Source organism: Ursus arctos, unplaced genomic scaffold (genome assembly GCF_023065955.2).
Source record: "Ursus arctos isolate Adak ecotype North America unplaced genomic scaffold, UrsArc2.0 scaffold_24, whole genome shotgun sequence".
In the NCBI taxonomy this organism is placed as follows: Eukaryota; Metazoa; Chordata; class Mammalia; order Carnivora; family Ursidae; genus Ursus; species Ursus arctos.
The window spans coordinates 6,171,505-6,193,467 of NW_026622919.1; the positions used below are offsets into that span (position 1 = coordinate 6,171,505).

The 21,963-nt window shown below is 50.7% G+C and overlaps 1 protein-coding gene and 1 pseudogene across 1 annotated transcript; both read right to left on the reverse strand.

Moving 5' to 3' along the window:
- Nucleotides 1-14,661: 14,661 nt before the first annotated feature.
- Nucleotides 14,662-20,796, reverse strand: LOC113244653 (E3 ubiquitin/ISG15 ligase TRIM25-like). Its single transcript, XM_026484189.4, has 6 exons — nt 18,549-20,796; nt 17,644-17,739; nt 17,192-17,425; nt 16,089-16,251; nt 15,805-15,867; nt 14,662-15,224 (listed from the first exon to the last, which is right to left on the reverse strand). The coding sequence occupies exons 1-6, from the start codon at nt 19,293-19,295 to the stop codon at nt 14,662-14,664; spliced, it is 1,866 nt and encodes a 621-aa protein (XP_026339974.1). The 5' UTR covers nt 19,296-20,796.
- Nucleotides 20,797-21,216: 420 nt separating this feature from the next.
- LOC113244652 (60S ribosomal protein L34-like) lies at nt 21,217-21,569 on the reverse strand (annotated as a pseudogene).
- Between the last annotated feature and the right edge of the window lie 394 nt (nt 21,570-21,963).

The window sequence follows — 21,963 nt, forward strand, 5'->3', positions numbered from 1 at the left end:
GGTGTCAGGCCTGTATGGGGGACAGAAGGGATCATACTTGGGGCCTGCACCATCACAGCACCCCTCACTTCAGCCTGGTTCAGTCCTGTGAGTGGCAGTCCCTGCCCCTGGGTACTCAGAACAGACCAAATGCAGCTCTCCACCCCATCCCTGGGTACTCTGGTGGGATTCAGGGACTCAATACCCAGGGACTTCCTGGAAGCTCCTACCCTCTCTTTTTCCCAGGATCTCACTGTTCTCCGGAGGAGCTCCACCTTTAACTTTGACCTCTGCTTCATCAAGATAAAATTGATAGAGCTGTGGGGACACTCCCTCCACCATTCAGGACTCCGAGTGCTTCTCCAGGGTGAGATTCTCAGCAGGCTAGAGCATGGTCACTGTGGCCCCAGAGCTCCAAGCCAGGGTCTGGCAGACGTTCCCTACCACCTTCCCGCAGCTTCCTCTGTGACTCTGTCCCTAAGTGCTGGTCTAAGTTCACAGCCTAGCGTCAGGTCCTGTTTTGTGAGGGCCTATGGACAGCTGTCAATACGGGGTGAGTGACTAGGGACACAGAGTTGGAAGGGTCATCATTCCTACAGAACTGAGGCATCTGCTCAAAGTCATAAGTGTACAGGAATTCACAGTACACATATTAGTACTCATGGCGTACATCAGTAAAGATACGAGCCACCGCCACATTCTCTTGCTGGGTGTTCCCTTTCCCTGGAACACTGTGTCTCGAGGAGCCCTGTCTTTATCTGATTGGCCCCTGGTTGGTCTTCAGGTGTCCACTTAGAAGCGCTTTCCTCCAAGAAGGCCTCTCAGACCTTACAGGTGGAGGCATTTATCCTGCTGAGTGCTGTGTGTCTCGAAATAAGCTCCCTGAGGCTTAGCAGCTTTCTGGCGGGTGGATCAGTGCGTCCCCCGCACTTAGCACAGCGCGTCATGCAGGATTATAATAGCTACGAGAAGGGTCAGCAGTATGGAGTGGTGTCCAGGTACTGGCCCACTGGCTGAATGAAGGAATGAACGATTGCCCATCCAAGTAACTCTCCCATTCCTGGGTCTTGACACCCTAAGCCCACAGTCTGGGATTCTTTAAATATATTTTAAGTACTTAAACGTTCCAGGATGGGGTCCTGGTCTCTCTGCCCCTCTCCCCAGCTCTTGGCCTCTGGCTGTGACCCTGTGGTGTCCCTGGCTTTGTCCCTGCTGGGACAGTGGGGGCAACCTGTCTGGGCTGTCCTGGACACGGCTGGTGGCTGGACCCCTCAGTGCCTTTCCTTTTCCACCAGCGCTGGGGCAGCTTCTCTATTCTTTCTCCTCTTCACTCCTCTGCCTGTTTGCCCCATTCTGCTCAGGGTGTGTGGCAGCTTGTTGGCTGGCCCCAGACGTCTAGGCCATGCCACCCAGCTGGCTCTTTGCCCAAAGACGCCGTGAATTCAGATTTGATGGGCACAGTCTGTCCTGGAGCTGGCCATAGATGCTGGTGGTGATGTTGGGCACCCACAGCTTCCACCCCCCACTCTGCCTCAGCCCCCACCTCTTGGGGGGGCAGAGATGTCCTGCTCTCTCCCCCTCAGGGGCAGCATGTTGCCCTATGCTGGGACCAGGCTGGGAAACAGGACAAGAGAAACCACAGGGTGACCTTATACCCCCTGATTTGAGATTATCCCTGTGCTGAGCCCTGCCCTGAGTTCAGGTGTGTGGGAAGGGGCAATGGTCATAAATCAGGCAGGCAGTCACTTCTAGAACTACGGCCTGGACACAGCTCTTTCCAAATACCCACTTTGCTCTCTTCTAGCTAGGAGGAGCTGTTGGAGGGATGCTCCCTTGGCTTTGGGGCCATGCCCTCATCTGGTGTCCCCTCTTCCTTCTCCTGCTTCCTCCTTCTTGCCTCTTACCCAGACACTCTCCTCCAGCCTAGCCCCCTCTCTCCAGAGCTCCAGGCCCATCTCCTTGTGATTTTCTGTCACCCCAACTTAGCCTGTCCCCACACCATCCTTGCCATCTTCCTTTTCAGACCGGGGCCCACCACCGTTCTCTGACTTAGTCCCAGGCCTCCCTCCCTCCCCTTTGCCTCCATTGTCACATCCAGCTAATCGTTAATTCTGCTGACTCCTCTTTCCCATCTTGGTCGTATGTCTTATCTTTTCCTGACGCTGGGGCCACATCAGACCCACGCAGCACAGACACTGAGCCTTGATAGGATCTCTCTACTGAGCCTCCCTGCCTGGACTGCCAGATTCATCTTCCAAAAGCACCCACCTTTTCAGGGGCTGTACCTAAAAGCCTTCTCTGGCTTTGAGTTCCCGGACCACTCTGTCCACACCTGGGCAGGGCCCGGGACACAATTTCCCAATACTCCCAGCCCACACGCTGATAACCCATTGAACTCACTTCTTCATCTACCCCACCTCGCGTGCATTCCTGCCCTTCCTTACCTCCCCTGCTTGTGTCCTCACTTCACGTCCAGGACCTTCTCTCTCACTCCCACTCAGCCTTGATCACGCAAACCGGATAATGCCACTCCCGGAAGGGCCTGCCTCCAGTGCCCAGAGCACTGAAGAATCAAGTTCAGATCTCTGCTGGTCCTCCTCCCCTGCTGGTACTTTCCCTTCCTTTGCTCCCGTCCTGACTGGTGCTTGGTCATGTCCCTGTTTTCACACAGGCGCTACCCCACTACCCTGGAAAGCCCCCACTGTTACAATGACAGAGACCCAGTGCCACCTCTTCCAGAGACTCATCTGGATGTCACAGCTTCCGGAGAGCCAGGACCACCTGGGCGATGACCAGCTTTGGTGTCTCCGGTGTCTGGCAGACCAGCGTGTAGTCTTCAACTGGCGCCATGTTGGTTTCCTGGGGCTTCCATGACAAAGGACCACAAACCGGGGGGCTTAAGACAACCGGAATGTATTCTCTGACAGCTCTACAGGCCAGAAGTCCGAGATCAAGGTATTGGCAGGGTTGGTTCTCTCTGGAGCTCTGAGGGGGAATCCGTTCCGCGCCTGTGTCCCCGGGGCTGCCGGTAATCCTTGGCTTGTGGAAGCATCTTCCCAATCTCTGCCTCCATCTTCTCTCTCTGTCTGGGGATCTCTGGGTCTCTGTTTTCTTATAAAGACACTGGTCATTGGATTAGGGCCCACCCTACTCCAACATAACCGCCTATTAACTAATTATGTCTACAAAGACCCTATTTTCAAATCAGGTCACATTCTGAGGTTCTAGGTAGACGTGTATTTTTTGGGGAGGTGGGGGGTGCTATTTAACCCAATACAGTTGCAGGATGCATTTGCGGCCTGATGGAGTCACCCAACGTCATGGTGCAGCCCCAGGCCCCTCTCCTCCGAGACATCTTCCCTGGTGCTCCTGGCCTGCACCTTCTGCACTGAGTCTCCTTCCCTTGGCAACTGTGGGAGCTTGAGCATTTCCTGCTAAGTCTAAAATTTCTGCTGGGCGCCGATCTACCCGGAGGAATTCTGAATCATCATGCAGATAGGCTGTGGTGCAAGATTGGCATTTAAACGAGCTCAGGTCTCTCCCAAAATTAAACAAAACCAAAGGTCTATCCTCCTTCCATTCATATTCCCCTCCAGCTCCTGCTCCAGCTCCCTCCGTGGCCCAACTGGATATGAGAGGTATCCCCTCTCCCTGGGAGTGTTTCCACAACTCCCCTCCTCCCTCCATCCTCAAAAGCTGTACTTCTGCCCCTTCTGGTCATTCCCAGGTCACCACATCCAAAGGACGTGTTTTGTTCTCACCTAAAGTGTCTGACCCCGCTGACCCCTCCCTCCTTGAAATCCATTCTTTCCTTGGTGTGCAGGACATCATTCTCTCCTGGGTTTCCTGCCACTTCTCTTGCCACTCTGGCTGTTTATCCTTGACCTTTGAATGGCAGGGTTCCGCAGATTCTGATCTTCACCCTGGCCTCTTTCACTGCACACCTGTCTCCCACCACCACCTGTATGCTGATGAGCCCGCATTCCAGATATCCAAACTGGCACCTTCACTGTGTGCCCCAAATGTACCCAAATCCAATATCAGCCAGTACTCGCCGTGGGTGCTGTCCTCCACGGCCCCTCCCCACACCCCAGCCAAACTGGGTCTTTCTTCTGGGCTCCATTTCAGTCAATAGAAGTGTCAGCGTCCTGTGACCTTCTGTCTCTCTTATGCCCCATATCTAATCCATAACCAAGTCCTGCTCACTTTACCTCCTACTGTTTCTCCCCTCTGGCCACTTACCCGCATCTCCGCCGCCACCACCCCTGGACCAGTCTCCGCCATTGTTGTTCGTCTGAGACCTCAAATCCCTGTTCAATACTGTAGCTGCTCTGATCTTTCTGCAAAGTAAGTCTGATCTTGACCCATTGCTCACCCTGCTCAAGACTTGCAGGATGAAGAAGACCCTCCAAGCCTGGCCCTTGCCCGCCCTTTCAGCCCCGAATCGCTCTTCCTCACGCACTGCCCTCCAGCCACCCTGGCCGTCTCCACTTGCCATGTTCCTCCAGGTGTGGGGGCTCTGCCTCTCCTGCTCCCCTTGCTTGGAGGACTGTCCCGATCTCCTTTGCCTGGAAACTCCTATCATTTCAGATCATGGCTCAAACATCACTCCCTCCAGGAAGACTTCCCTTATTTCCCTGCGAGGCTGGTTCCCCTAGTTATTCCTCCTAGCACACCTACCTCTCCTCTTTGACCTTTCCACTGTTGTGCATTATACTGATTTAAATCAGGAGTTGGCGCACGTTTTCTGTCAAGGGCCAGATGGTAGATATTTTAGGTTTTGCAAGCCAGTCTCTGCTGCAACTCTGCCATTGTGGGCAAAAGCAGCTACAGACAATATGTAAACAAACGGGCGAAGCTTTATTTATGGACACTGAAGTCTGAACATCATGTAATTTTCATGTGTTACAAAATATTCTTCTTTTGATTTTTCTCCCCGTTAAAAATATGTAAGAACCAGTCTTAGCTTGTAGGGTTTACAAAAAGGGGCAAAGGGCCACAGTTTGCTGATGCTTGGCGTGGGGTGGCTCCTTGTCATCTCTTCCCCTGAAGAGCCTTTACCTCAGCGCGTGGCTAGAGACACTCACTACTGCGACTGGTTCTAGCGTCTCTTCTACTCCATTCCCTGAGTGGCACGGGGGTGGGGACTCCATCTATCTTGATTCACACCGCAGCCCCCATGGGGAGCCCTGTGCCTGGCCCGCAAGAGCCACTCAGAGGACATTTGTGGAACATTGGAGCAAACCGGGCAGAAACCTAACCACCGGTGTCATCTCCCAACTACGTGTGAAACGCAAAAGCACTAAGGCACATGTCCTCCAGGCAGGAAGAATCAAGTCGCAAATGAGGAAGAGTCAGCTTCCAGAAACACTTGGCAGGGAACCAAAAGCCTTTTAATGGGTGCCCTTGCGCTTCTGACACTTCGATTATTATTTATTTTGGCAAGGGTGAGAGGCTAAATGAATGTTGTTTAACTTTTCATTTGACGTATCTGCGCACATATATACCCTACTAACAACAGGGTATTAGGGGTTGTCTCTTCTGAGTGTTGCAGGACACTTGACATCCCTGACGCTTACCCCTACTCGATTCCAGCTACTCAGTTCCAGAGACGTGACATGCTCATCTAGGGCGAGGGGAGTGAAGCACTTGCCTGGGCTCAAAATTTATGGGATACCAAGAAAATTCACTAATCAAGGCAAATAATATAATGCCATAATTATGGAAAATCAGATCAACAAACTATGGCCAATGGAGTCACCTAGTTTCATGAATAACATTTTATTGGAATCAGGGCCAGACTTAGTCTGACGGGTTACAAATCAAGTAGTGTAAGTACTGGGTCAGATCTGGTCTTTATTTACTATTTTGATATTCTGCCCATCATGGATTTTTGCATTAATTTTGATTTTGTAAATATTGCATTAAAAGATTTATCTTGATTACTGAGTCTTTTGGAGCCCTTTCTTTTTTTTTTAATGTTGCAATCTCTTTTTTTTATTAACATATAATGTATTATTTGTTTCATGGGTACAGGTCTGTGATTCATCAGTCTCACACAATACACAGAGTTCACCGCAACACATACCCTCCCCAATGCCCATCACCAGCCACCCCATCCCGCCCATCCCCCTTCACTCCAGCAACCCTCAGTTTGTTTCCTGAGATTAAGAGTCTCTTATGGTTTGCTTCCCTCTCTGGTTTCGTCTTGTTTCATTTTTTTCCTCTTTTCCCCTATGATCCTCTGCCTTGTTTCTCAAATTCCATGTATCAGTGAGATCATATGATAATTGTCTGTCTCTGATTGACTTATTTCACTAGTTCCATCCATGTCGTGGCAAATGGCAAGATTTCATTTTTTGATGGCTGAGTACTATTCCATTGTGTATATAGACCACATCTTCTTTAGCCATTCATCTGTCGATCGACATCTGGGCTCTTTCCATAGTTTGGCTATTGTGGACATTGCTACTACAAACATTGGGGTGCAGGTGCCCCTTCAGATCACTACATTTGTATCTTTGGGGTAAATACCTAGTAGTGCCATTGCTGGGTCATAGAGTAGCTCTGTTTTCAACTTTTTGAGGAACCTCCATACTTTTCCAGAGTGGCCGCACCAGCTTGTATTCCTACCAGCAGTGTGAGAGGGTTCCCCTTTCTCTGCATCCTCGCCAACATCTGTCGTTTCCCTACTTGTTAACTTTAGCCATTCTGACTGGTGTGAGGCGGTATCTCAGTGTGGTTTTGATTTGTATTTCCCTGATGCTGAGTGATGTTGAGCACTTTGTCATGTGTCTGTGGCCATTTGGATGTCTCCTTGCAGAAATGTCTGTTCATGCCTTCTGCCCATTTCCTGATTGGATTATTTGTTCCTTGGGTGTTGAGTTTGATAAGTTTTTTATAGATTTTGGATACTAGCCCTTTATCTGGTATGTCATTTGCAAATATCTTCTCTCATTCTGTCGGTTGTCTTTTGGTTTTGTTGACTGTTTCCTTTGCTGTGCAAAAGCTTTTTATCTTGATGAAGTTCCAATAGTTCATTTTTGCCCTTGTTTCCCTTGCCTTTGGCAATGTGTCTAGCAAGAGGTTGCTGTGGCCGAGGTCACAGGGGTTGCTGCTTGTGTTCTCCTCCAGGATTTTGATGGATTCCTGTCTCACATTTAGGTATTTCATCCATTTTGAGTCTGTTTTTGTGTATGATGTAAGAAAATGGTCCAGTTTCATTCTTCTGCATGTGGCTGTCCAATTTCCCCAACACTGTTTGTTGAAGAGACTGTCTTTCTTCCATTGGATATTCTTTCCTGCTTTGTCAAAGATTAGTTGACCATAGAGTTGAGGGTCCATTTCTGAGTTCTCTATTCTGTTCCACTGATCCATGTGTCTGTTTTTGTGTCAGTACCATACTGTCTTGATGATTACAGCTTTGTAATAGAGCTTGAAGTCCAGAATTGTGATGCCACCAGCCTTGGTTTTCTTTTTCAACATTCCTGTGGCTATTCGGGGTCTTTTCTGGTTCCATACAAATTTTAGGATTATTTGTTCCATTTCTGTGAAAAAAGTTGATGGTGCTTTGATAGGGATGGTATTAAATGTGTAGATTGTTCTAGGTAGCATAGACATTTTAACAATATTTGTTCTTCCAATCCATGAGCATGAAACGTTTTTCCATTTCTTTGTGTCTTCCTCAATTTATGTCATGACTATTCTATAGTTTTCAGAGGCACATCCTTTGCCTCTTTGGTTAGATTTATTCCTAGGTATCTTGTGATTTTGGGTGTAATTGTAAATGGGATCGACTCCTTAATTTCTCTTTCTTCTCTCTCGTTGGTGGTGTATAGAAATGTAACTGATTTCTGAGCATTGATTTTATATCCTGCCATTTTACTGAATTCCTGTATGAGTTCTGGCAGTTTTGGGGTGGAGTCTTTTGGGTTTTTCACATAAAGTTTCATATCATCTGCAAAGAGTGAGAGTTTGACTTCTTCTTTGCTGATTCGGATGCCTTTCATTTCTTTTTGTTGTCTGATTGCTGAGGACTTCTAGTACTATGTTGAACAGCAGGGTGATAGTGGACATCCCTGCCGCATTCCTGACCTTAGGGGAAAAGCTCTCAGTTTTTCCCCATTGAGAATGCTATTCGTTGTGGCTTTTTCAGAGATGATTTTTATGACATTGAGGTATGTAACCTCTATCCCTACACTGTGAAGAGTTTTAATCAGGAAAGGATGCTGTACTTTGTCAAATGCTTTTTCTGCATCTATTGAGAGGATCATATGGTTCTTGTCCTTTCTTTTATTACTGTAGTGTATCACATTGATTGATTGCTGATGTTGAACCAAACTTGCAGGCCAGGAATAAATCCCACTTGATCATGGTGAATAATACTTTTAATGTACTGTTGGATCCTATTGGCTAGTATTTTGGTGAGAATTTTTGCATCCATGTTCATCAGGGATATTGGTCTGTAATTCTCCTTTTTTGGTGGGGTCTTTGTCTGGTTTTGGGATCAAGGTAATGCTGGCCTCATAAAATGAGTTTGGAAGTTTTCCTTCCATTTCTATTTTTTGAAACAGTTTTAGAAGAATAGGTATTAATTCTTCTTTAAATGTTTGGTAGAATTCCCCTGGGAAGCCATCCAACCGTGGACTCTTGTTTGTTGGGAGACTTTTGATGACTGCTTCAATTTCCTTGCTGGTTATGGGTCTGTTCAGGTTTTCTATTTCTTCCTGGTTCAGTTTTGGTATTTTATAGTCTCTAGGAAAGCATCCATTTCTTCCAGATTGTCTAATTTGTTGGAATATAGTTGCTCCTAATACGTTCTTATAATTGTTTGTATCTCTTCCGTGTTGGTTGTGATCTTTCCTCTTTCATTCATGATTTTATCAATTTGGGTCTTTCATCTTTTCTTTTTGATAAGTCTGGCCAGGGGTTTATCAATCTTATTAATTCTTTCAAAGGACCAGCTCCTAGTTTCATTGATCTGTTCTACTGTTCTTTTGATTTCTATTTCATTGCTTTCTGCTCTGATCTTTATTATTTCTCTTCTCCTGTTGGTTTTAGGCTTTATTTGCTGTCTTCCTCAAGCTCCTTTACATGTAGGATTAGGTTGTCTATTTGAGACCTTTCTTGTTTCTTGAGAATGGCTTCTTATTTCTTGAGAAAGGCTATATACTTCCCTCTTTGGACCACATTTGCTGCATCCCAAAGATTTTGAACGGATGTGTTTTCATTTTCATTTGTTTCCATGCATTTTTAAAATTCTTCCTTAATTTCCTGGTTGACCCATTCATTCTTTAGTAGGATGCTCTTTAGCCTCCATGTATTTTAGTTCTTTCCAACTTTCTTCTTGTGATTGAGTTCGAGTTTCAAAGCACTGTGGTCCAAAAATATGCAGGGAATGATCCCAATCTTTTGGTACCAGTTGAGACCTGATTCGTGACCCAGGATGTGATCTATTCTGGAGAATGTTCCATGTGCACTAGAGAAGAATGTGTGTTCTATTGCTTTGGGATGGAATGTTCTGAATATATCTGTGAAGTCCATCTGGTCCAGAGTGTCATTTAAAGCCCTTATTTCCTTGTTGATCTTTTGCTTAGATGATCTGTCCATTTCAGTGAGGGGGCTGTTAAAATCCCCTACCTTTATTGTATTATTGTCGATGTATTTCTTTGATTTTGTTATTAATTTGCTTATATAATTGGCTTCTCCCCTGCTAGGGGCATAAATATTTACAATTGTTAGATCTTCTTGTTGGATAGACCCTGTAAGTATGATATAGTGTCCTTCCTCATCTCTTATTACAGTCTTTGGTTTAAAATCTAATTAGTCTGATATAAGAATTGCCACCCAGCTTTCTTTTGATGTCCATTAGCATGATAAATGGTTTTCCATCCCCTCACTTTAAATCTGGAGGTGTCTTTGGGTCTAAAATGAATCTCTTGCAGACAGCATATCAATGGGTCTTGCTTTTTTATCCAATCTGATACCCTGTGTCTTTTGATTGGGGCATTTAGCCCATTTACATTCAGGGTAACTATTGAAAGATACGAATTTAGTGCCATTGTATTGCCTGTAAGGTGACTGTTACTGTATATTGTCTCTGTTCCTTTCTGGTCTATGTCGCTTTTGGGCTCTCTCTTTGCTTAGAGGACCCCTTTCAATATTTCTTGTAGGGCTGGTTTGGTGATCGCAAATTCTTTTAGTTTCTGTTTGTCCTGGAGACTTTCTATCACTCCTCCTATTTTCAATGACAGCCTAGCTGGATAAAGTATTCTTGGCTGCATATTTTTCTCATTTAGTACCCTTCTTTTTAAAATATCTTATTTATTTGAGAGAGAGAGAGTGAGAGAGAGAGCATGAGCCAGGGGAGGAGCAGAGGGAGAGGGAGAAGCAGATTCCCCACTAAGCAGGGAGCTCGATGTGGGGCTCAACCCCAGGACTCTAGGATCATGACCTGAGCCCAAGGCAGACGCTTTACCGACTGAGCCACCCAGGTGCCCCTTGGAGCCCTTTCTTAAATTTTGTGCCTGAGGTGAATGCCTCACTTGTTTCTTCCTAATCCTGGCCTTGTCCCAAATGTACGCTTCCCAGCTGCCTGGTTTGAGAAGCACTGGGAATCATATAACCTTTAGCATATATGAACGGTATCCCTATCCATGCTGTTTTGCAGATCAGGAAACAGAAGCTGAGAGAGGTATGTGTTTCTCCCTTTGCACACCTCCTGGAGGATCCTTGGTCTCCAAGAGTCTTCACACTAAAGGGGAGGTCGAAAATGGAAGCAAATGGAAGAATAGGAAGGTCCTTTGCTCCCACCTGGATGCGGGGCATGTGCAGACTTAACTTAGCAAAAGGATGGCAAAGGGAGGAGAAGGAAGTCATTGGGCAGCTGTGCCAGGCCACTCACACCCAGCCTGACCTAACCCAGGAAAGGATCTGGGTGGCCCCCACCCTCCAACCTCTGGAAAATTTCCTTCAGTCCTCGGGTCAACATTTATTAGGCACCTGCTCTCTGGCAGGCATGCGTTAAGCACTGGAGACATGAAATATCCAGCCTGCCCCTGCAACCGATGGAGAATTCTCATGTGAAACAAGTGGTTGCTAGGAGGGATGCATGCAGAGAGTGTTATGGCAGCAGAGAGGAGGGGACCCCACTTGGTTTGGGGGTGTTTCAAGACTGGCTTCTTGGAACACAGAGCATGTTAGTGCTCTTAAGGACCACATGGGAGTACATGACAAGTGACAGGTAGGACTTGAGGGGGCAACGGTGGAAGAGTGCTCCAGGCAGCAGGGACAGCATGAGCAAAGGCCAGGAGGGAAGACCTTCTGGAAGGTAGGGTAGTGTAAGGGCTAGTAATGAAGCCCATGAGAGCTACAGGAGACTGAGGTTTGTGCCAAGGAGCCACCCCAAGGAGGGTAGAGTCGGGGTGGGACTGAGCCAACAGGGCAGGCTGGAGATAGCCCACCTCCCCTTAGCTGGTGGGACCTGGTCCATGTACCACCAGGGGCCCTCCTCACAGGAAAAGTGCAGAGTTGAGCTTATGCTCTCTTGGGTGGGATGTTCCTGCCAGCCACTGGGTACCCACCATATGCCAGGCATACTCTGCCCGAGGCTCCCACAAACATCCTCTCCCTTTTTTTTTTTTTTTAAGATTTTATTTATTTATTTGACAGAGATAGCCAGCGAGAGAGGGAACACAAGCAGGGGGAGTGGGAGAGGAAGAAGCAGGCTCATAACGGAGGAGCCTGATGTGGGACTCGATCCCAGAACGCTGGGATCACGCCCTGAGCTGAAGGCAGACGCTTAACCGCTGTGCCACCCAGGCGCCCCAACATCCTCTCCCTTTTATCCCCAGCCTGAGCATACCATCCCTTGTGAGAGGGCAGGGTTCAGGCTTCTTCCCTAGGTTCCTGCCACCTGGTCCTGCTTCTGTTCTCCCCCCACTATGGGACGGCATGATGAGCTGGGTGGAAACCATGGCTGCTGCCAGCATCCTTTGGCCCCTACCTTGACCCTTCTGAGTTTGGGCCAAACTTGGGAGTAACATGCAGGAAGGAATATCTGTGGCTTTGGCTGGCTTGCCACTTGCCACCCACCTCCAGTGGGAATCAAGGAAGGAATTAAAGACAAAACAAAGCCATAGGAGGGGTGCCTGGCTGGCTCAGTCGGAAGAGCATGCAACTCTTGATCTCGGGGTCGTGAGTTTGAGCCCCATGTTGGGTGTAGAGATTAAACAAACAAACACACACACACATACCAAAGCTATAGGACAGATTTGTAGAATATAATGTCATACAGCCAGGGAACAAATCATTTTTTGCATTTTGAATTACTTTTGCGTGTTGTAAGTTTTCTATAGCAAATGCAGAATAGGGGAGGCGGTGTAGCATAATGGCTAAAAAAAGTCTAGATTTGAATCCTGGCTCAATTATATACCTTCACGACTTTGGACAAGTCAATTAACCTCTTATCAGTTTCCTTATCCATACAATGGGGATAATTCATACCTGTTTATAAGGTTATTGTGAGGATTATGTGAGTTCATATTTGCCATGAACATTTCATTTGCCGTGAACAGTGGCTGGCATATAGTAGACGCCATGTGTTGTTAAATAAAAGCAACATTACTTTTATAGAAAATGCAAAAAAGATTTTAAAATTACCCAAGTAATACAGGAACACAATCTTTTTTGTAAAGAACAACACGGACATTTTTAAAGCAAAACAATCTTTGGTGACAGACTAGTTTACAGCCTGTTCGGATCCACAATAAAAAAATATTTGAGTGCTAAGACAGGAACAGGAAGGCATGAGAAGTGTGTGGGTGGCGTGTTCCAGGGACAGTCTCTTTCCTGGTGTCTCCACAGTGGGGGAAAGGGAAGGGGTGGGGTTCACAGACTTGATTATCCAAGAGCACTGGCTGATCTTGCACCCGGGAGGACCCTTCTAGAATATTTCTGCCATGAGGTACATGCTGAGGCGTGAGCAGAAAATGCTGACACCTTGGTTTGCCGGCTAGCCTCCCTGATGTGCAGGCCTGCTTGCCATTTGGCTTTGTGAAATACTAAACAGCATTTGAGGACCCCCCAGGACTATCATTATGAATTCCTAGTGGCCTAGGAACTGCAAATGAAGAGCTGTTTAGGAAAGCAAATACCCCCATTAGTTCAGATGTGGATTTCAGATGTGCCGGAAGGTGTCGGGATGGTTCCAGCATCACACAGCACCCAGGAGGAGCTGGCAAGGGTAGCTACCTCCTTGCAAGGAGATGGGGGAAGACTCGGAGATCCAGGTGGCTAGTGAGAGCAGACCCCTGCTGTCTCCTTGTACCTCACATTTGCCTCCTCAGCACTTCTGGACCTCAGCCTGGGAAGAATGAAGATTGCAGGGGTCGGGGGTGGGGAGCCAAGATTTAGGCATTTGGATGTGAAAGACCTCTCCTGAACACTGCGGAAAAGTTTACATTTCATTCCTATCAGCATGGGAAACAGCTCAAGGGGAGCAAGTCTTATTGGAATTTGTGCTGAGTGAAGACTCCAGAAAGGAAGGTCAGCAAGAAACCACAGCTGTAGCTTGCTCAGAGGAGCCAAAGGGTGGCCCACCCTCAGAGACCTTGAAAGTACCCCCCTACACCTGATTCCGGTCTGGCCCTGCCCTGGCCCCAAAATGACCTCTCTTGATGGGAAACTGGGGTTTCTCTTCCAACAGGCCAGGTGGGGATGGAATTCAGGCACACCCGTGGGGCCGGGCACTGTTCGGGCTGGTTCTGGACTACACTGCCCAAGGGGTTTTCTCCCAGGACTTGTGGCGTTTCCTCTTCAGAGTCAATCATTAACCTGACAGCCTCGGCAGGAGAAGCCAACTGTAGGGACAAGCGGCTGGTTGAGGCTGGAAATAATGCGGGGGCTTCCCCAGAGGGGCTGAGTCCCCAGGCTCCTGCGGTCTCCAGGCAGGAACCCGGCGGGATCCAGCCTGGCGGGCTGACTTCCGCACATGCCCTGGCGCAGGTGGGCTGGCAGAGGCCCGGATGGGGAAGCAGCCCCACTGCTTTGGGGCAGTGCTACACGCTGGGAGAGCGGAGTGGGGTGGGCGGATGGCTGGGGAAAACAGAGCTCAGCCACACACAGGAGGGTGGAGAGTGGACAGCTTCAGGTCCACATCGGCTCTAGACTGTGAACCTGGTCAGGGTCCTCAGCCTTTCTTTGGGCCTGAGGTCAGCCTGGGTGCCTGGCCTTAACCTCCCAGCCCCCAATGAAGCGACTGGGACAGAACCCCCTCCAACCTGTCAGGGGCAGCTCTCAGCCCGGTCACTTGCGGGCGAGGAGCGAGAGAAGCCATCTGTTCCAAGACCCCCCCACTCAGGCCACATGTTGCTGTGTAGCCAGGACCAGCCTGGACAACCAAGGCCAGGGGCCTCTGGTGGGGCTTAGGAGGGTGGTCGCCACGGTGGGGGAGACTGTGCACCCGGGCCAGGAATCCGCCCTCCGGAGGGACTGTCCCCAGTCCCGGGGGGAACTCCAGCCTGGCTCAGAGCCCTTCTGTGGCTGCGGGAACGGAGGGGTCCGCCTCGCCGCCCTCCCTCCCCCTCCGCCCCGGGGCCGGGACCTCCCGCGGCGCCCCCCCCCCCCCCGCGTCCCTCCCCGCGGGCCGAGCCAGCGCTCGAGTCCAGCTTTATTGGGCGCCGCCTACGCCTCCGCCTCCGGGCGCTGCTTGAGCGTGACCGAGGCGCCGCTGCTGACCATGACCGCGGGGTAGAGCGGCTCCAGGAAGGAGACGAGGAAGCGGTAGAGCAGGCTCACGCCGCCCGCCACGCCGTAGAAGGAGAGGCAGCCGGCGCCGCAGTCGAGCGCCACGCCGAGCGTGCGGTGGTAGCCGCCGTGCAGCACCGTCTGCGTGTTGTTGTGCCACACGGAGAACTTGAGCGAGTCCCACTCCAGGCACCACGAGTAGGGGTTGCGGCCCAGCAGGTAGACGATGTTGCGGCGCGGGCGGCCGCCGAGCGGGGGGCTGCGGCGGTAGGTGAGGCCCAGGCACACCCACGAGTTGGACACGTCGGCCTCCCAGTAGTGGCGGCCCTCGGACAGGCCGCGCGAGCACAGCACCTGCGGCCACTGCTTGAAGCCGGGGAAGGGGCCGCCGGTGGCGAAGGGCTCCAGGAGGATGCCCAGGTTCAGCACCGAGTGGGTCTCCTTGAACAGGAACAGCTCCTCGCTGGCCGTGGTGGGGTCAAAGTTCAGGTTGCAGTAATCTGCGGGGAGGGGACGGGAAAGGGAGCCGGGCTGAGCGCCCCCACAGGCTGAGGACACAAGACTGAAGGGGACTGAGGGAAGGTCAAGGGCTCCTAGCGGGGGGGGGGGGACTCAGGGATTCACCAGCGAGACCCACAGCATCTCAGAGAAGTCACCGAGATGCGCCTCCCCGGCCGGCCCAGGAGAGGGGCTGCAGAAGCAGCAAATGAAAAGGGAGATTGTCTGAGGAAGAAGTGGAAGTGTCGTCCCAGCTGGCTTGGCTAAAGCCCGGGGGCGCTGGCAGGCGCGGAGCTGAGGGCAGAGGTTGTGCCACACCAGAGCCAGGGAGGGCAGCAGGCAGCTCCTTGCCCCAGCCATGGGGTGACGGGATAGACCTCCCCTCCCCAGCAGGGCCTTGGGGTCACAGGCTGAGTCATTCTGAGGTCTCCAGTCACCAGTGGGAGGTCAGGGCGAGCGAGAGCTGGAATCTCTCTGGAGCCCTGTTCTGAATGCAGGTGGGGCTGGGGAAGACAAGGCCCCCCTGGGACCTGCTCCTTTCTTTCCCACCCTTCGTTCTGGACCCCAGTACTGAAGACTCACACTTGAGAAGTGTTTTCCTGTCCACAGCGGGGGGAAGCACCTCATAGGAGTTCATCTTAATGCCTGGGGGAGATGGAGGGGCTTTGCTGAGGACACTCTTACAGCCCAGCGTCCTTCTGGGGAGAGGCATGGGCTTCCAGGAGGCTGCGTCACCTGGGGGAAGGTGCACAGGGGCAAGCAGAGCTCTCTGCAAGTGCCTGGAACCCCAAACACTGCCCTGTAGGGCAGTCCCACCCCCAGAATGCAGGCGAGTCTCCAGTGGCCCCTGGCTGCCAGGTACTGACCCTTCAGGAGGAGCTGATTGATGAAGCTGAGACCCACATCCATCAGCCGGGTGCGGAGCTCTGCCAGGGTCTCTGGCAACTGGAGGAAGGTCTGCTTCTCCTCACAGTTGGTTCCCATCAGGGGTTCCATGCAGGCGGGGAAGTGCTTCAGCCTGGGGAACTCCTGAAGGCAGGGAGCGGCCAGCAGTAGCACCCGTGAGCCGGGGCCCAGGCGGGTGCCAGGAGCTCCTGCTTATGCTAGGGGTTCCGGGGTCCCCAGAATCATGGGGCAGGTGGAGAAATGGCTCGTTTTCAAACCTGGACATCTCTCTCCCTTCCTGCTGGTTGTGAGGTCTTAGATTAGGGCTTTGCCAAAAGCATGGCCGCTGTGGCCTAGTGCATTAAGCAAAGTGTATTAGAAAACAATGGGAAGAGGATTTCTTTTGAGCTTTCAATCACTAGTGAAAAACCTTGCCAAGTGTTTCCTGGTGTGTGTGTGGGGCGGGGGTGGCTGGACACTGTGAGCAACAGCTCTAGAAATTAGAAATCTGCTCCCGAGTGTGTGATACCAGCTGAAGAAAGGAGGTTTGTGCTGAGTTAGGAGTTCCCCAGCACAGGGTTTGGGTAGCCCTGGGCCCCGCGCAGAGAGAAGGTTGCTGTCACCCAAACCTCTGCTGGGACCCTGCCTGCTACCCTCTTGTAGCAGCAACGGGCTGGGCACCAGGCCAGGGCTGGGCAAGCAAAAGGGATTTCATTCCAGGCTGTACGGATTGTTCTGGTCTTGCTTCCATCCCTGGCCTGGGGGAGTCTGGAGAAACACAGGCTGTGGCAGATGCCCGGAATCCCAGGGTCCACTCCCTTCTGTTCCAGGGAAATGAAGGCAGGGAAGTTGGGGTAAGGCTGAGTGCTGAGGTGGAGGAAGAAGCCAGGTGGGTGGGTGTACGCTCAGGACCGGCGGCCTGGGACGGGGAACCTCCTGGCGGCTGAAGAATGGACAAAGAAATTCAGCCCCAAAAGCTGATCACTTAATCCTAGGTCTGGGCGGATCTGGTGTGCCTGTGGGTGGAAGGGGAGTGGAGGCTGGATCAGGGCCTGGGGCAGAGATGGGGGGGGTGGGGCCTCACCTGCAGAAACTGCTGGTCACTCCTGTTGGCGAGCAGGGTGCGGAGCCAGATGCTGTCCCCCTCCAGCTTCAGGAGCCGGTTGTGGCTCTGCTGGATGGAGCTGCCCAGCTTCCCCAGAGCCGCTGCCTCCTCTTTCTCCACAAAATCCAAGACCTTCATCTGCAGCTGTTTGACCTCCTGGATGATCTCTGAGAAGCAGGTGTTCACCTCCTCACGTGTTGTCTGGATCAGTTTCTGGGGAGGGGGCAGGGGGTGGACGGTGTGTCGAGAGACATCTCTGAGCCCCAGCCAGGAACCCCTAGTGTTATGGCCCGGAGCCTGCCTCGGCATCCTGTTGCTGACTGCCGGGCTCCACGACATCCTGTCCAAGCCCTGAGAGTGCCCCTCAGCCCGGTGCACGGCGCTGTGGGGAGCCCGAGCCGGGGTGGGGGTGGGGTGGGGGGCAGCCTTACCGAGAGAAAGGCCACCTGCCCCCGGTGCTTCTGGCTGTCAGAGTTGATGATCAGCATCTGGTTTTCCACATTGGCCTGGACCTTCCGAACCTCCACCTGGGACCGAGAGGGAGGAGGAGAGGGCCCCTGATTCAGAGAGGTGGCCTCAGAGAAGCCCTTCTATAAGCCCAGAGGAGACATACCTCTTACATTCCTAAGATGCCTGCACGAGAGAAAGACCAGAGCTGAAGGGCAGATGGCCCGGGGCTCCCTGACACTCTCCCCCCATTCTTAGGAATCAGGTTCTCTGCTCCTGACGGTGATGAGCACAGGGTTTCAGGCCACAGAAAGGGGCTGTGGAGGGTTCCGTGGCTTGAGAGGAGGCCGCGGGTCGAGGAGGGACATATCAGATACAGAGCCCCGGAGATAACCTCGCTGGGGTGGCCCTTGCCAGGCCCAGGGAGCACTGCGTCCCAAGTCTCTCTACAGAGAAGCCTTCAGTCTCCACCTGTTCCAGCAACGGGCACGTTCTTGTTTATAACAGATGATAGAACTGTGCCGTTCCAAGCGCCTGTCCGTGAACCGTGGCTGGCACACCCCCAAGTACGAAGCTCCAGCCAGACTACAAATCAACACACCGCTTGCTTTGTTGCCCAAGTCTTGCTATGGAAAAAGTGTCAGCTGAGCTCAATGGGTGGTGAATGGGTCTACACTCCGGCCTGAGCTCCTGGCTGTGGACGCTTCCCGGGTGGCCACGTGGGCCAACCCTTTCTCACGTTGTGGCGCGTCCGCCCCCGTGACCATCACTTTGGTGGTTGTGTAACTTCCCTCCAAGGACAGGTGTGCCTGGGCTTGTGAAACACTTTCACACTCAGGGAGACTCAGCGCCGTGAGGTCCCGGCTACCCGCCCCCCGCCCCGCCGCACCTCCTTGCGGGCGCGCTCCTCCTCCAGGGGGATGGTGTCGTGGTTCTTGTGCTCCTCCAGCAGACAGGCCCCGCACACGCAGCAGCCTTCCGTGCGGCAGTACAGCCGCCGCAGCTTGCGGTGCTTGCGGCACAGGCGGCTCTTGAGATCCCACACGGGCTCCAGCAGCTGGTGGTCCTGGAACGCCTGGTCCTCGAAGTGGCTGCGCAGGTGCTCCTCGCACAGGGAGGCCATGCACTGCAGACAGGACTTGACTGACTTGAGCTTCTGCGGAGAACAGAAGTCGCACGGCACGTCCCTGGGCCCGGCCAGGACCCGGGAGGATCCCAAGGTCTGGCCCTTGGCCTGGGTGAAGCAGGTCACCATCTCCTCCAGGATGACATTCTTGCAGAGGCGCGGTCTGGAGGGGAAGCTCTCTCGGCACTGGGGGCAGTAGAGCGTCTCGCCCACGGTAGCCTGGTGGTCCCAGAAACCTTGGAGGCAGGTCATGCAGAAGTTGTGCCCACAGGCAGTGGTGACCGGGTTGCGGAACACCTCCAGGCAAATGGGACAGAGGACTTGGTCCTCGAAGGTGCGGAGACTGCTGTTACTCATCAGGAGCTGGGTTTGGGGAGGTCTTGAGGGCTGGGCAGGGGGCTGCAGGGCTGGGTTGTGGTCCTGGACTGGCCCTGAGAAGATAGAGCAGAGCCAAGAAGAAGCCACGGCAGGAGCTGAGGGGCCTTTAAGGGGCACACCAGTCCTTCCCATAGAAGCAGCTGTCTGTCCACGGGGTACAGAGACTGTGTCATCGGTCCACCCACACGGGGGTTATAACATGGGGATTGTGTCCTCCGTGTCCCAGCCCTAACTCCTGGAACAAATCTTAGACAAGCAAGTGGATGGCAGGAAGAAGTCACATCAAGGTAAGCGAAAGGGGCCTTCAGAAGAAAGGAAGCGCCAATACTTGCGTGAAACTTTCTGCATGTCAGGGAGGGCTAGAGGCTTGGCTGCCCTGTGGTGGGAGAGAATAGGACCCCTGGGCACTCAGGTATAGGGGCCTTGCCCTGATCCCACTTCAGTAGCTGTGGGGAGGGTCCCCATCAGTCCCGGGTGCCCCCACCCCAACCCTCTCCATCTCTTGGGATCTGATGACTGTCTTCTCACCTTTCCCTTTGGCTGCTGTTTTGTGATCTCCCTGTCAAGTTGGCCCCCCCTCCTCGAAGACTGCCCCCAGCTTTGTTCCCTGACATCACAATTCAAGTGTGACCAGCCCCAGCATTCTGCTCGTGAGGTCAGCAGGGCAAAAGCTGTGCCACTGGACCTGCTCACTCTGCATGGGTGATGCTTTACTCCACAGCCTTCGCCCCGGGAAACGAGGTTGCTGCTGCCCCTGGGGCCGCTTGCCGTGGACCTAAGGGACTCCCATTACCAACTGAAGAGGAAAATAGCATCTAAGTGGCAGTAGGATCTCGGGCAACTCCTTTAATTTCTCTGGACCATGGTTCTTTTCTTGTGAATCGACAGGGTTGTTATAGGAGATGATATTTCAAGGCCCCTTCTTGGTCTAAAGTTGAATGATCAACATCAACTGATTGGTGATCCGAAAGGTTGCTTCCTCTCTGGTTCTGATCCTCAAGAAGAAAAAAAAGGATGAGTGAAGTGGAAGAGAGATTGTTCTATAACTGCTTCTTTGTTGGTTTCCGTTTCCCATTCTCCCCCGTCCAACAGGATAAATGCCTTGAAAAGCTTGCAATATATCACTGTCTTACTCTAAAACGTTAGCGTGACCCTGTTTGTTGTATAGAAGGCATCCCTTTCTCATTTCCCCATCTCAGAGGAAAACTTTTCAACATTTCTCCATTAAGTATGATGTTTGGTATAGGTTTACTGTAGATAACTATATCAGATTATGTAGACTCCTTTTCCTTCCTGGTTTGCTAAGAGTTTTTATCTGGAATGGATATTGACTTTTATCTAATTCTTATGCATCTTTTGAAATGATCATAAGCATTGCCTCTTTTATTCTGCGAATGTGGCAATTCTGTATTTACTGATTTTCATTCTCTTCTCTCTCTCTCTCTTTTTTTTTTTTTTTTAAGATTTTTATTTATTTATTTGGCGCAGAGAGAGAGAGAGACAGCCAGCAAGAGAGGGAACACAGGCAGGGGGAGTGGGAGAAGAAGAAGCAGGCTCCCAGAGGAGGAGCCTGATGTGGGGCTCGATCCCAGGACTCTGGGATCACGCCCCGATCCGAAGGCAGATGCTTAACAACTGATCCACCCAGGCGCCCCTGTATTTACTGATTTTCATTCTTAAACCAACCTTGCATTCTGGAATGAACTCTACTTGGTCATGATGTGTTATGCTTTTTATATATGCTGGATTCAATTTGTTAATATTGTCTTAGGATTTTTGCATCTGTGTTCATGAATGAAATTGGCCTGGAATTTTCCTTTTATGTAATGTCCTTGTCAAGTTTTGGTATTATGGTACGCTAGCTTCATAAAATGAGTTCAGAAGTGTTCTTTATTGCTTATTTGGAAGAGTAAGATTGATATTATTTCTTCCTTAAATGTTTGGCAGTATTCAGTGGTAAAGCTACCTAGGCCCTGAGTGTTTTTTTGTGGAAGGGTTATTTTTTTTAAGCCTTTTGATTTTTTTTTTTATTACTCAAAAAAGCTTCATTTTTTTATTTAGCTTTCTGACTTTGTGCTTGTGCCTTGAACACTTTCACAACAATTTTCTGCTCCTTGATAAGGAAAGCACGCTTGATCCTGTCACGAACACACTTAGTACATATGGAACCACCATAGGCCCTGCTGATGTGTTTTTTCATTTTAGACAACCTCATAAGGACTTAAGGTTTCACAGTATGAACTCCTCGAAGTCGGCCTGGGCACACGACACATGCAGATTTTGGTGCTTTCCCAGCCTTCTTGATATAAAGGTAAATGATTCTATTACCAGGGGTTCGGACAGGCTAGTTTTGTTCGAGGCTGTATTGCAGGACAGCCTACGGCAGTAGGTCAAACACTGGACCATTTTGAATGCCTATGGACGCTGTCCCTGGATATGGAAGGGTTATTAATTACATACTCAATCTCTTCCAGAAATTTAGAATTATTCATATTATTTGTTCTTGTACCAATTTTGGTAAATGGTGTTTTCCTAGGAATTTGTCCATTTTATCTAAATTTTCAAATTCTTTTGGCATAAAGTTGTTCATAACATCCACTTATAATTATTAACCTAATATAAAATTTGGTATTAAGTGGTATTACGTATATTCACAATGTTAGACAACCATTATGTAGTGATCTGTAAATAGTGATACAGTCATACAGCGATGTATATCCAAAACTTTTTCTCACCCTTAACAGAAACCTTGTAACCCTTAAGCAATAATTCCACTGCCCCCTCCCCCCAGCCCCTAATA

Bases quoted from the DNA above. Each gene is read 5' to 3' on its own strand.
- LOC113244653 (XM_026484189.4), bottom strand. From the start codon at position 19,295: ATGGGAAGGACTGGTGTGCCCCTTAAAGGCCCCTCAGCTCCTGCCGTG. The intron at 17,740-18,548 runs GTGCGGCGGGGC...TCTCGGTCCCAG, and splicing joins AGGAGCGCGCCCGCAAGGAG to GTGGAGGTTCGGAAGGTCCA. The intron at 17,426-17,643 runs GTAAGGCTGCCC...CCCCCTCCCCAG, and splicing joins GGCAGGTGGCCTTTCTCTCG to AAACTGATCCAGACAACACG.